The following is a 12,266-nucleotide window of genomic DNA, read 5'->3' on the forward strand; positions in this document are numbered from 1 at the left end:
TTCTGTTGTAAGCAAAGATACAATAGCAAGTAAGAGTCCCATACTCTCAAACTGAGCATATGGAGCAGAAGCAGGAATCCTGAAATGCCATCCTGGGAAGGGTCTAAGTGGAGGTGATTTGCCTTTGGCTTCCTCTGACCTGTTACAAAATGTCGAGCGTGTTTTTGTACATAGGGGATGCCTGTTTTGAGTGCTGGTACTGTGCGGTGTTGTGTTTGTGTTTTTATGGGTGAAGAGTGCGAGGTTGAAACTTGGTGCTGGCACACAGCGTAATTCTCTCGAAAAGCACCAGGGGGGCCACCGAGCTTAACATCTCCATGCGAATCACTATCAACAGTGTCACATGTCCTCTCATAATGAGAAGCTGTGGAGAGGTTTGGAATTTAATCCAGGACATTGGTGTAAAAACTGGGGATCAGGAAGTTTGAACTACCATCTCTCCTCACCTGGCTGGCCAAATACAGGCTGCGGAAGTATCATCCACCACCAGGATTCGGAATGGCTTTAAATATATGCCACGTGCCTCTAGCACCAGCAGCACACTAACACAAATATGCTTTGCTCTATAAGTTAATGCCATGAATTCTGGATAATGAGCACAATACATTAGCGTACAGTACTTCTGGTTAATTGTAACTTGGCATCTCTGGGGCGGGGTTTACGGGCAGACAGGAGAGCGGACAAGTTATGCTGCGTGGAGTGATGGGTTTTGAGGGGAGGGGGATAACAAACTCCACCTCCATGTATTGAAAGCACCCAGTGCGCGCAACAGAAAGCTGTGTCCTAATCTTCCATAAGCTCTTTATGACCGGATTTCTTTTCCAACATGGAGTAGAAGATAGCCTCAGATGAGCCAGCAAGTGCATCATCACTCATTTTCGCAAAAATCACAAGGAATATAGTGCAGCAAAAGATAGACAGTGATGGATAGCTCAGCTCAGCAACAAAGAAGACGACAATGCAGGCAACACCGGCTAATGGTACACTGCGCTGTTGGCAACAAACATCTCAAATCACTGGGGCATGAATTCTCCCAGCTGCTGCTGACTGCTACCGATGATAACTGGGGAGCTGCATACCAGGTTACAGACTACTCTGAAAAAAGCTATGGCTCGAAATTTAGTTGTAAGAGTGTGACTGTCTTTTCTATGTGCCTGTCTGAGGCTTAGCAACCATCTTGAAGTGCTACCTATCCTCATTATTATTCATTTTCAGAGTATTTGAACAAGTTATCTGTTGCATGCATTGATCACCGTGGTCTCAGTGGCTAGTGAATAGCTGGCCACATGAGTGGATTTCCATGACGGGCCTAAACCGCAGGATGTTTCTTTGGGTATCTGTAATGGATCTGGCCTGCTGATTTCAAGCCATTTGTTTCTCCCTAATGTGCAGGCCATGTCCATCATATCTGGTCTCTCTGATTTCCCCACAGGCTGTGTCTGTTTGTGTGTGGTGTAACGCAGCACACTCATGGTTATGGACCCAAGACTGCAGTGCTCCTCAGCAGGCCAGAGGCCATGGGCAATGGATTTCAGGACTTGCAACTGTCTAATCACAAATACATTATATAGTGTGATGTTTTATAGACATTTTATTTGTTCTAGTACATTTTGGCACCTTAAAAGTTGTTCATATGTTAGAAAGTACTGACAATAAGAAGAAGAAAATTGTGTCAGTCACTTGATATTTGCACACCATGTATTAATATATTTCTTGAAAGAAAAATCACAAAATACTTATAAAATAACAGATATAACACAGTGGGTGGTAACCAACAATAATGAACATAGAACAACCAACATTTATTGGCGGTCACCTACAGTGTTGGTCTACACAATTCTTCCCCACCTTATACACTTGTTTCAAGAGGCCTACTTTCTTCTGCAGTTATTTCTGAAAGCAGTGAAGGTATTTTTAATCTGTCTTGCCACTCCAACAAAATGCATATTTTGGTCACCAAATGTGTTTCGCTTTATTGAAATAAAATAACATCAGTGGTCTTAATGAAACCATTTGGCTTACTTTGTCTATCTAAAAGCAGTTGATTAAACAAAATGTTGATGTTGGTACTTAAGATATTTGCTAACACATTTAGAAATACAGAAGGCCTCACTTTTTTTTGTCAACTTATGTCTTTACTTACCCTTGAGATCTCAAAATGTGTCAGGGAAAAAGGCTAAAACTTGTCTGGAAATCAGGCAAATATGAGGGAACTTCACTTGGGAAAACTTGTGGTAGCCCTGGAGTGGGTTTACACTGGATATGCTCAATGTACAATAACACAACACTGGTGGCTCATTGCTATGAGACAGGGAAGTTTGTGGGGGCATTGCATTTTAAAACTGCAAAGCAGTGGACTGTTGATCAACGAGACTGTGTGTGAAATTACAGGCCCAATGTTTCATTTATCAGCTACTATGATGAAGTTACTTTGTTCAGTGTAACGCAGCCACAGCTGTATTGGGCGTAAAACATCTAGAGATGTTGTCCAAACAAAACCTTACCTTCCTTAATGACACCTGGAAAAGGAACAAATCACTGCAGAACAACTGTTGCAGAATAAGGAACAGTATCGGGAAGACAGAGGTAGGGTGACCCTTACTTTGCATGACACAGTTCCTAACATCACTAACTTAGCTCTGCCCGGTTTTTATGTACCTGAAACAATGAGCCATGAGGGAACCTGATCCAAAGGTAATTCAAGCTGCCATAGACTGGATCTTCAGAGCAAGGGATAAAAGATAGATTTACACAGTATCAGTAGTAGTAGTAGTAGTAGTAGTAGTAGTAGCTGATTTGGTATTTTGGTATTTACAGATTAGAGTAATTGCAATAGCAATCTGGTCTGGGGCAAGACCTGAGGGGCTGGATCTTCTCTGAGCAGAGTGGGATAGGGGGTGGGGGCCAGAGTAGCACCACTACCTAATCTCTGACTGAAGGTCAGATGATTATTATTATTATTATTATTGGTTTGTGGGGTGCTCAACTGCGCGGTTATCAGTGCCCATACAAATTCCCAACCTCTGCTCAGTCCAAACTCGCTACTTTCATGAATGATGATGAAATGATGAGGATAACACAAAAACCCAGTCATCTCGAGGCAGGTGAATATCCCTGACCCTGCTGGGAATCGAACCTGGGACCCCATGTTCGGGAAGCGAGAACGCGACCACGATTTGTGGACAGGTCAGGTCATTGCACAAATCAAATATAATTAATTTTGTGACTGGAAGTTCTATTTCCCACAGGGTAGTAGTAGGGTTGTTATAATGGTGTTAAAACTGTTGGAGAATTGTTACATTCCATACTGGATTTACCATAGTTTGAATTTACACATAACTTACTTCACATCTTGATTCTTTGCTACCATTGAGAAGCTTATAAATTTCAGTCACTAAGAGGATAATGCTTTTACACGAATGCTGAGGCTGCTTACGCACTCTTTCCAGCCATCTCAGAATAATAGCAAAATTTAAGTATTCTGTTTTTAAAGTATCACATCTTTCAGGATCTAGCCACACAATATTACCAATTTTGACATTTTACCAAATCATCTCACATGATCTGCTTGGGGGGGGGGGAAAAAAAAAAAAAAAAAAAAAAAAAAACCTAGATACGTAATTTACAAATTAAACTAACTTCTATATGCAAAATTACACATACTTGCATATGCTACAGACTTATAGTAACTCAACTGAACAGGATTAGAGATGCAATCAGAAGGAATTTCATAACTATTCTCTGATTGTTGGAACTAAAGGCTACAATTAACTATGTAATAATATAAAGTCAGTAACTCTTAAATTGCAAATACAGGATGTAAAATATTCACAAAGTAAAACTATGTAGGAAAAAGCCTTCTAAAAAGAAAACAGAGTAATTTTTTTTAAACTATTGGTGTAGAAAAGCTAAAGGACATTAAAAATGGAAAAGATTTAAAAAAAAAAAAAAAAAACAGAGAAGCTGATTACAACTCAGTAATAAGCAGAAATTAGGTATGAAAGCATTTATTTCACCTGAGCTGAGGTTGACATATTCAATTAAATTGCAAGAGAAAACTTGTCCAAGAGGTGGCTCTGCAACTATGAGTTACAGGCCTGCAAAGGCATTCTGGCACCATAGAGAAGGAATAGGCCAAACAAAATAGACTTGTAAGGCACGACTAGAGATGGGCAGCACAATGACATCGTGTGCAGCGTGGTTGGGGGTACAGAGGTGCTGAATATGGTCTAGTTCATTATCCTAGTGCATTAATACTGGTTGCAATGTTTTAGCCTATACCAGTGGTGCCTCGACCAAGTAAGTCATTTTAATGGCCAGCGCAGAGAGCACATAACAAGGCACCCCATGTTGGGATGTGTCTACTTTCCAATCACATAAAGAACGACTGTTTAAATGCCTCTGTGTCTTATATAATTAGGCTAATCTTGTCTTCCTGATCCCTTCTGGAGCACTCTGTAAGAGAATGAAGAATACCATTATATACTTTACTTGACATTGGTTGTGGAAACTTTGTAAGTTGCTTTTGTGGGATACATGGTGTCTATCTTTAAGTGTATGCCAGTTCACTTTTAACCATCTGTTGTTTGTTTTGTTTTAGGACGCAAAAACAACTAGGGTCATTCACGCCCATGTCAGAACTGTAGGGCACGAAGACAAAGAGAAGAGTTAAAAACAATCACACATTAGTCCCAATCAACAAAAGAGAAGACAGTTAAAAACAGGGACATGGAGAAAGGTCTATAAAATACGCCATACACAAACGGAGATCCTGAACTAAAGATTAAATGTACTTCGTCATATTGCCTCGACAGATAAAAAGTAAAACAGGGTCGACAGCCCGCACGTCGTTCACTAAAATGGCTGATATCTCAGACAGCAAACACAAATAAGAATGTAAGTGGTTAAAAAAAAAGTGCCCTAAGGCTGAGGGCAATGAGTACAAAGTAGTGAGAGAGCGCCAATTAAGAAATGACTATGGCTAAGACGACAGTACCCAATAAGCAACCTAGCTAAAATGATCTCCTCATGGCGAGAGGGCCGAGAGTAGGTAGTTAAAGCTGCCCGGAGAGGATTAATAACTCTGAGCTTGTTCCTATGAAGGGAGGATCAGTGGTGATGCCAAAGTGATACCACCTGCTGACAGATGGCAACATGGAGATCATTGGAGGGAATGTGAGAACTATCGGGCCGAGGTACGAGGACTGCAGCCTTGGCAGCAGCATCAGCAGTCTCATTTCCCATCAGGCCGAAGTGACCAGGAAACCACATAAACACCACAGTGGTTCCATCAAGAGTCAGCAACTGACACATTTCCTGGACCCATTGCCCTAAGGGATCGATGGTGTACAGCATACAGAGGTTCCGAAGGGCATAAGGAGAGGGAGCAGAAAAAACAATTGTAAAGCATGTGTCTCCGCATGGAGAGCATGGCCTGGTGCAGGGCGAAGAGTTCCGCTGTAAATACTGACCAGTGTTCCAGAAGCTGATACCCAAAAGCATCAGAGTCAATGACGAAGCCACACCCGACACCATGGTCAGTCAGAGAGACATCAGTGTTCACAAAAGTACTATCGCGGAGTTCCGTGCGAAGGTCGTGAAACTTATGGCGATAACGCGAAGTTAGAATAGTGTTCTTTGGAAGCAAATGAAGGTCAAGATGAATGCGGGCCACTGCATGAAGCCTAGGTGGTGAAGGGTTCACACCTATTGGGAAAGTGGTCCAGGTTGCATGAAGTGAGCAAGAGCCGAAAGCGAACTGCAGAGATAACACAAAAGACGGATGTGCCCCATACTGGCAATCAAAGTAGTCATCAAAGAAGGGGGCATAGGATGGGTGGCCATGAATGGCAGACAAACGACATGCATATCTGCTGAGGAGGAAGTCAAGGCGGTAGGACAGTGGTAGTTTGGCAGATTCTGCATACAGATTCTCAACTGGGCTAGTGCAAAAGGCACTACTGGCTGAACAGATGCCACGATAGTGGATAATATTGAGATGGCATAAGAGGGAAAGACATATAGATGCACAAACAAAACATCCACAGTCTAGTTTCGAACAAACAAGGGACCGGTACAAATGGAGGAGGGTGATTCAATCTGCTGCCCAGGAAGTATCACTGAGGACATTTAGAACACTGAGGGGCCATACAGTGGGCTGCCAGGTAAGACATGTGGGAGGACCAAGAGAGTTCCCTATTGAGCAAGAGCCCCAGGAATTTTATAGTTTAAAGGAACAGAAGGGCAACAGGCCCAAGATGTAAACATGGTGATAGAAACCACCTGTGCTGCCAGAAATTCATACAAACAGTTCTGTCAGTGGAAAAACGAAATCCATTGTCGATGCTCTGTTAGTAAACACAATCAAATCAACACTGAAGATGCTGCTCAAGGACACAGGTGAATAGAGATCTGCAACAGATGGCAAAATCGTCAAAGAAACGGGAACCAGAGAGGCCCAGCTGAAGACAGGCCTTTCCAGGGGTAACGGCGATAGCAAAGAGGAAGATGATGCTCAGGACAGAACCCCTAAGCACACCATTTTCCTGGACAAAGGTGTCCGAGAAGGCAGAACACACACGTACCTTGAAAACTCGGTATTTTAAAAATCCCTGATGGAAACGATGCATGTGGCTATGGGAGCCCCACATGTAGAGAGTACGGAGGGTACTGGTCCTTCAGCAGCACGTCGTACGCTTTCTCCAAATTGAAAAACACAGCCACAGTCAGGGATTGCTGCAGCAAACCGTTCAAGACATGAGTGGACAAAGTGACGAGTTGGTCAACTGCAGAATGTCAAACTCGAAAGCCACACTGTGCAGTTCTTAGTAAATTGCAACTCGAGCCACGATACCAGCTGGGCAAGAATCTTATTTTCTACCACCTTGCAAACACAGCTGGTGAGGGAAATGGGTCAGAAGCTAAAAGGAAGGTGTCTGTCCTTACCAGACTTGTGTAGGGGTATGACAGTGGCTTCACGCCAGCATCTGGGAAACTTGCTCTCTGCCCAGGTGTGGTTGTGCGTATGAAGGAGAAAGTGTTTCTCGCAAGAGAAAGGTACTGCAAGACCTGAATATGAACACTGTCTGGCCCTGAGATGGAGGATTGGTATGAAGTGAGAGCGTGATGTAGCTCCCTCATAGTAAAGGCTACATTGTACCACTCACAATTCTGAGAAGAGGAGGATATTGTCCAAGCCTCCTCTGCTCATTTCCAACTGAGGAAGGCAGGGTGATACTGGAAGGAGCTAGAAATCTGAGAAAGGTGGCAGTCCAAGGTGTTGGTGATAGTAATAGGGTCAACTATGACACTGTCTGCTGCTGTCAGGCCATAAATTGGGGAATGGACCTTGGTCTCAGGGAGCTGTTGGAAGTTAGCCCACATGACAGAAGAGTGAGTGAAACTGTTCTGCCCATGAATTGTGTCAGCATACCTCAGTCCACCAAGGGAATGGGACACAGTGTGGTAAAGAGGAAGTGTGAGGAACGGAATGTTCTGCGACAGTAAAGATAACACTTTTAAGATATTTTACCTGGTCATCACAGCTGAGGAAATGTTGTTCATCGAAGGTCGCCAGGGAGGAGTAAAGCTTCCGGTCTGCCTTAGAAAGCTGCCATTTTTGTGTGCACATAGGTGGTGTAGGAGTCAGCAAATGGAGAGTACGTGGGAAAATGGTTGCCTGAGTATGTGTCAGAGTGAGTGGACCACTTGAGACGATGGGCAAGGTGGACAGTGCAAAAGGAAAGATTCAAATGAGAATGGTGTGCATGGAGTCTGAAAAGAACAGGGGTGCTCCCGCATTAAGACAGATGAGGTTAAGTTGATTGAGGCGATCAGCCAAGATGGCACCTCTTGGACAGGTTCTGGGACAGTCCCAAAGGGAATGGTGTGCATTGAAGTCATCAAGCAGCAGGAAGGGCTAAGGTAGCTGCGCAATAAGCTGGAGGAAGTCTGCCCTACTGACATCGAATGACGGAGGAATGTAAATGGTACAAAGGCAAAAGGTCAAGTGAGAAAGGAAAATGAGGACTGCAACGCTTGAAGACAGGTATCCTGGAAGATGGATTGACTATGAACGTCATCCTGGATGAGCAGCATGACTCCTCCAAGAGGTGGGATGGCCTCCTTGGAGGGAAGGGCAAAGTGGACCAGGATCAATGCAAGAGCTCAAAGCAGTAGTGAGGGCACAATTTTGTTTCCTGGAGGCAGAGAACAAGCAGACACTGCACTTTTAAGAGCAGTCATCAATCCTCTTTGTTGGATCGAAGGCCACGAACATTCTTTTGGAGGAGAGTCGTGATGCGGAAAGGGCAGGAGGGAAAAATGAAGGGGTGTTACCTCAGCACCTGCCAAGTACCAGCCTTCGAAGACTTGCTGCTACAGGGCACAAAAGCTGGAGGATTCTGCTCCATAAGATCTACAGAGGCATCGGTATTCTCTTCTTGTTAGTCTACAGAGTTCAGGGCAGAAAAATGGTTGACGGATGCGCACCGGCAAGATGGAGGTTGATCGAGCGAGTGTATCACGTGGCAATACTACTGAAGAGGATCTCCAAATTGGTGAAGGGGAAGACTGTTTGCCTTTGTTTGACTTGTTGGAGCCTTTCTGGTTGGCAAAGGAAGACTCTGATGTGAGTTGGCTGGAGGCATGTAGAAACTTAGCAGTAGTATTCCTTCTGTCCTTTTCGCCCTGCCAGTTGTGTAGCAGGTGACTTTGCCCCATGAGGCGAAAGCTTGGTGGCTTGATGCACAGTTGGAGGAGGAAAGTGGGCTGCTACTATCACACTGGACAATTTTACAACAGTGGTGCTGAATTTGAGGTCACAGATCTGCTTGGCCATGTCCTTCATGAAGCAAGATGTAGCAAGGACAGTACTGTAAGTGCCAGATGCTAGAACGCAGGGTTTGCGACTAGCGAACTACTTGTAAGTGACCGGGTAACGTGCTTTTTCCATTACCCGGATCTCCTGGACAGCTCACTCATCGAGATGCACGGAACAATCTCAAGTGGAAGTGGCATGGTCGCCATTGTAGTTTATACAGTGGGGAGAAGGAAGTGGACAATTGCCCTCACGAACATACCTGCCACAGGTTACAAATTTGGCCGCGTGTCGACAGGACATTCGAATGTGGCTGAAATGATGCCACTGGTAGCAGCGCATCAGGTTCAAAATGTAGGATCAGACTGTAATAACTTCATAACCCGGTTTTTTCTTGGACAGAGGTACCACTCTATGAAAACTGAGAAAATGAGTGCATGTGGGCACTAAGGATGCATCTACCTTTTTCATCAGCTGATGGACTGCAATGACCCCTGGTCAGAGAGGTACATTTGGATTTCTGCTTCGGTGAGACCATCGTGCAGCATGGTGTAAATAACACCACAGGAAGAATTCAGCATTCAATGGGCCTTCAGATGAGCAGGATAGCCATGGAGAAGTACAGCGGCTGGCAGTTTTTGTATTTTAGAATCAGAAGTCGTCTCCAAAAGCAAAGGACCATTGAGTAAACGAGAGCAGTATTTCACAGGATCAGCAATTGCATCAACACCTTTCTGAATAATAAACAGACTTAGTAGCAAAGGGCAGACCATCTTCAGTACATGAAACCACAAGGAACCATGGTGCAGCTGGGACGGCCTTTGAATCAGGAGCTTCATTCCATTTACATTTGGAGGACGTTGACTTGGAAGATGATTGGTTCATTGTGAGAAATTCCCCCACGATTCCTAGTGTCTCCGACGGTGCGTGCCTTCCAACTGGGGGCCCCTTCAGAGGGGTCTCACCCACCTTAGGTGATTGTGCATACCACCCGAACACCTGACAGAGGACCAATCGGCAATTTCGGAAGGTAACAACTCAGGTAATCACCCCTCCCTGGGCCCGGCCTGTACCAGGTTGTACATGCAAATCCGACCTATCGACCCTGAAATGGGAATTACGCATCACCCAGTCACCTGTTATGCTTTTGACACGTGGGCTTCCCTTCTGGAGTGCGCGGGGGAGGGGGAGGGGGGGGGGGGAGGAGGAGGAGGAGGAGGAGGAGGAGGAGGAGGAAGAAGAAGAAGAAGAAGAAGAAGAAGAGGAAGAGGAGGAGGAACCTCAAACACCGAAACAGAGGAAGGATAGGAGAAAGTGAATGAAGAAAGAAAAAGGGAACGAAAAACAGTGGAGAGGCTGTTCTGATGTCAGCTACTGAAAATGCAGAACACATTCCCAAAAACATCCCCAACACGTTCCCCAAGGGATGAGAAAAGGAATAGCAAGAGGATACACATGCACCATGGAAAGGAAAAAATGCTGCAAAGGATGGGGCCCTGTGATAGCCACACACAAACCCACCAAAGAGCGTTCTAGGGACCCTTGAGGAGGGGGGGGGGTTGTGTAACCATCTGTGCTGTCCTTTTTTGTATGTGTTTAAAGCATCTGATCAGTCCTGTTTGTTAAACGTCCCACACAATTGAGTAATATTCTAACACGGGACACACTGATAGCAATTTTCTTCGTAGACTAATCATATTTCCCAGTGTCCCACCAAAGAACCAAGGTCTGTCAACTGTCTTAGCTATGAATGAACCTACGGGATTACTTCATTTCAAATCCATACAAATTGGTACACCCAGGTATTGTGAATCACTTTTATTGTAGGTAGAGAATACAATTTTCTTCACTACATTTAAATCAAATCACCTAACTTTGCACCTCTTAAATCTTATCAGGAGCCAACTGAGTATTTGTTCATCTTTTTAGGGACAACTTTACTGCAGCTAACTGAGGCTGCAATTAAAATTTTCTATTCAGTGTTCTCCTTTAAAAGCACATTTTGAAAGCTTCCATTCTCTTCTATTCTGCACAGCTTATCATCCACATTTCACTTCCATGAAACACAATGCTCCATACAAATACCCTTCGAAAAACCTTAATAAACTTGTGTATTCAATGTTACAATAGTCACTTGTTTCAAAAATTCATCCCCTTGTTGCTAACCTACATTTTAAATCTTTTTCACTTTTGCTGTCATCAGTTATTCAAATGGCTCTGAGCACTATGGGACTTAACATCTATGGTCATCAGTCCCCTAGAACTTAGAACTACTTAAACCTAACTAACCTAAGGACATCACACAACACCCAGTCATCACGAGGCAGAGAAAATCCCTGACCCCGCCGGGAATTGAACCCGGGAACCCGGGCGCAGGAAGCGAGAACGCTACCGCACGACCACGAGCTGCGGACTGTCATCAGTTATTCTCCTGGCCACACAGCAAAAATTGTCTATTACTTTCAGTACCACGTTTATAATCTCTCTTAACCTCTTCAGATTGGCAATAAAACTGACAATAATTGTTTTGGTTGTGCACTTCACTGATCCACGAGCAAGAGGAACAGTAAGCATCCTTCAAGCTCTTACTGCTACAGCAACTTAGTATTATTAAATAGAGCATTTCTTCTCATGAACAAAACAACTTTGTTGATGGATCCCTCCTAGCATTTGTCAGGAAATATTTAATGTGGGCAGATCAAAGCATGAATAAGTCGCCATATACATTTCATAGCTATTCCCTACACAAAAAATTTTGCTCACATGATGCCAATGATATGCAGCTCTCAATAAAAGAGAATTTGTTTCATGAACATTTAAGTAAAACCGAGTTTGTCACGGCCATTAAAAGCCATAGTTATCTAATATTGCTCGTCTAGTGCCGAAGTACAAACGCTGACGAACTTTATATTACCAACAAAGGTTAAATAATCATTTTTATTCTCTTCAAAATCTCAAATGTATTACGGGCAAGCCATAAATTTAATCATCTGTGCAATGACTATTTATATCACTTCTGATCATTTAAAAAACAGTATCATCTGCTTAACTTCGGGTTTCTTGAGAGTTAACATATGAGCAATGACAATACGTTTCAGTATATAACACTGAGAACCATACATCTGCAGCATTATTGTCTATCTGTAAGTAATGTCATTCATAGGGAGCGCGCCGGTTGTAATATAATTTTTCGTCATTCGAAAGAGTTGACACCTATTATATTAGCTCTTATCTTAAATGGTACGCTTACCAAAGCAGCAACATTTGAATACAACTGTTGATCAAACAGGAGTTTCAGCTGATCAAATAAGGACGTCATTTTATTTAACAGTTCAAAAACACAACCGATTTCCAGTACACGCTAGCTTTATGTTGACAGCTGATCGTCTTCCTGTGCAACAGTAAACACTGGCGCCTCAGATATAATAATATCAAAGTGCATAATTAT

At 43.5% G+C, this 12,266-nt stretch overlaps 1 protein-coding gene across 1 annotated transcript in view; it reads right to left on the minus strand.

Moving 5' to 3' along the window:
• Positions 1-12,224, minus strand: part of LOC126203081 (anaphase-promoting complex subunit 7) — a 173,078-nt gene extending 160,854 nt beyond the window's left edge. Inside the window, exon 1 of the mRNA XM_049937321.1 lies at positions 12,069-12,224. Coding sequence (XP_049793278.1) covers positions 12,069-12,137 — 69 coding nt within the window. The 5' untranslated portion in view covers positions 12,138-12,224. The remainder of the gene's footprint in view (positions 1-12,068) is intronic.
• Between the last annotated feature and the right edge of the window lie 42 nt (positions 12,225-12,266).

The sequence above is a fragment of the Schistocerca nitens genome, chromosome 9, assembly GCF_023898315.1.
Source record: "Schistocerca nitens isolate TAMUIC-IGC-003100 chromosome 9, iqSchNite1.1, whole genome shotgun sequence".
In the NCBI taxonomy this organism is placed as follows: domain Eukaryota; kingdom Metazoa; phylum Arthropoda; class Insecta; order Orthoptera; family Acrididae; genus Schistocerca; species Schistocerca nitens.